Below are 2,582 nucleotides of genomic sequence, written 5' to 3'. Positions count from 1 at the left end.
TGTACCATTGTAATGATGAGGCGCCTCTAGGACATCTAGGATAATTTCAGGCACGGGGATCTAGGTGAATGAACTATTGGAGGGAAGGGAATAACCAAGGAAAAGAATGTGGGGGTTGAGAGATGTCCCGTTTAAAACCTAAGAGACCTGGATATTTATGGTTGTAAGAGGAGGCATGGCAGAGGAAACAGAAACAGTAAGAAAGGAGCAGATGCTGCAGCTCTTGAATGGGACAGATACAAGGCATTTGGATTTGACACTTAGGTCACTGGTAGAGATGATGATGAAAGCCCATAGCTAAAGAAATGATAAAAGCCACTCTCAAAAATCCCAGTGTGGTCTAGTAATGTTGATGTTTCTTTGGTTCAGATAGCTGAGTCTCAAAGTTATTCTCCTAAGAAATTGACCCGAAGTGGACGCTATATGTAAAAAGTTTTATAGAAGCGTTAAAAGAATAGGATAGAGACATAATTAAACATGTTTTAAGGCAATTGAGTGGAACATTAAGCAGCTATTTTTAAAAGTATGATTTAATATCAATCTACAAAGTACACAAATATGAATAATACAATTATATCACAGTTTTGACAGTACTGATTAGAGGCTGAACATTATTCTAAGTCTTTAATTCCCACAACAACCCTAGAAGCAGGAACTATTGTTATCTCTATTTTATGGATAAAGAAAGTAATCCACAAGGGGTTAACACGATTTGTCTTGTGGATGACAAAATGCATTCAACTTGAGCACTTTGACTCAGAATTTTTTTTTTTTTTTTTTTTTTGTGAGACGGAGTCTCACCTCTATCTCCCAGGCTGGAGTGTAGTGGCGCAATCTCGGCTCACTGCAAGCTCCACCTCCCGGGTTCACGCCATTCTCCTACCTCAGCCTCCGGAGTAGCTGGGACTACAGGCGCCTGCCACCACGCCCGGCTAATTTTTTGTATTTTTAGTAGAGACGCGGTTTCACCGTGTTAGCCAGGATGGTCTTGATCTCCTGACTTCGCGATCCGCCTGCCTCTGCCTCCCCAGAATCTTTACTCATTACTATGTTATACACAATTGCAATTGATTAAAAGTAAATATTGGATATAAATTGGATAATGCCAAAGGGAAAAATAGTTATATTTAGGCAATAAGTGATAAGTATGAATTTTGGTAAGACTTTTAAGTTTATTTTTTTTAAAGGAGAGCCACTAAATGTCAGGATGTCAGTCATATCTATGCACATACCTACACTAAGTCCTCACTTAACGTCATCTATGAGTTCTTGGAAACTGTGACTCTAAGTGAAACAATGTATAGCAAAACCAATTTTACCATAGGCTACTTGATGTACACAAGAGTTAAGTTCCTAGGGCATATTGCTGGTCACAAAAACATCACCAAACTTCTAAATGAAGGCCGAAAACACTTCTAATATTAAACACTGAAATAAATATGCGCTATACATACATTTAAGAATAATAATGTGCATGTCTTTGGGATGTGGAAGGAAACTGGAGTACCTGGAGAAACTCCATGCAGGCTCCACACAGACAGTGGCCCTGGCCAGGAATTGATTATTTTTCTCATCAATGTTAGAAGAAAACGATGTTATTCAAGGACTTGTTGTATATAAATATATGAAAATACATGTGTATTCCCAAAATATACTTAGGCTTTGTGATTTTATAGGTAAACAGAATCTGGTGATTATGGGTAAGAAGACTTGGTTCTCCATTCCTGAGAAGAATCGACCTTTAAAGGGTAGAATTAATTTAGTTCTCAGCAGAGAACTCAAGTAAGTACCTTAACATAAATTCACCACAAGAAAATCGTGTCTTATAGTGGAGATCAGTATATGATAAAATGAAATTGTATAAAAGGAGCTGCTGATGAGGCTGCTTAATATCACAAAGGTGATTATAGAAAATAAGCAGTTATCTATACTACATGGCAATAATTTCTTCTACTACCTGAGTAATTGATTTCATCATCTTGAAAAGTTACATTAAACATTAAATATCTCACTGTGGTATCAGATTTGCAAGTTTTCTTGAACCATCATTCAGTAGGCTCAAATATAAATTACACAGTATAATCAGTAACTTGTAGTTTCACATAAAGTCAAAACAACTATGTTTTGGGACTTGCTAAAATTAAGTGATGATCTCCTTTCTGGACCCAACCCTAAATGCAATAAAATGTGAATTTTAGGATGGGCTGAAATGGGTCATAATCTTCTGCTCTATTATTCCTAGTTAACCACAATACCCAGTAATATTTTGTACTTAACATTCATTACCCAGTGTCTGAAGGTAAAAAATTTCAAAGTATTGAAATGGTTCTAGAGATCCTGGAGAGAAGCAAGTATCTCTAGTTAGCCTCTGATAAGAATTTTCCTGTACCCCAATCCAGGGTTCGAGTCAGCAGTTCATGAAGCCTAGATATGCCTTGACAACTGGAGAGTGGGAGGGGTAATCATATTAAGACTGCCCAGGAAGTCAACTCCAATGGCTTGGGAGGTTAGGGGTGGCCAGAATTGGACCTGTGTTAATCCATTCTCATGTTGCTATTTTTTTTTTTTTTTTTTTTTTTTTT

The 2,582-nt window shown here is 37.1% G+C and overlaps 1 protein-coding gene across 2 annotated transcripts in view; it reads left to right on the top strand.

Annotated features, from left to right (window-relative positions):
• Window positions 1-1,680: 1,680 nt before the first annotated feature.
• DHFR (dihydrofolate reductase) overlaps window positions 1,681-2,582 on the top strand; it is a 30,652-nt gene continuing 29,750 nt past the window's right edge. For both annotated transcript variants that reach the window (XM_011995561.1, XM_011995560.1), the window contains exon 1: window positions 1,681-1,782. In XM_011995561.1, the coding sequence (XP_011850951.1) occupies window positions 1,697-1,782 (86 nt within the window). In that variant the 5' untranslated portion in view covers window positions 1,681-1,696. The remainder of the gene's footprint in view (window positions 1,783-2,582) is intronic.

The sequence above is a fragment of the Mandrillus leucophaeus genome, unplaced genomic scaffold, assembly GCF_000951045.1.
Source record: "Mandrillus leucophaeus isolate KB7577 unplaced genomic scaffold, Mleu.le_1.0 Scaffold491, whole genome shotgun sequence".
Taxonomy (NCBI): Eukaryota; Metazoa; Chordata; class Mammalia; order Primates; family Cercopithecidae; genus Mandrillus; species Mandrillus leucophaeus.
This window is presented reverse-complemented; position numbering and strand designations above follow the sequence as displayed.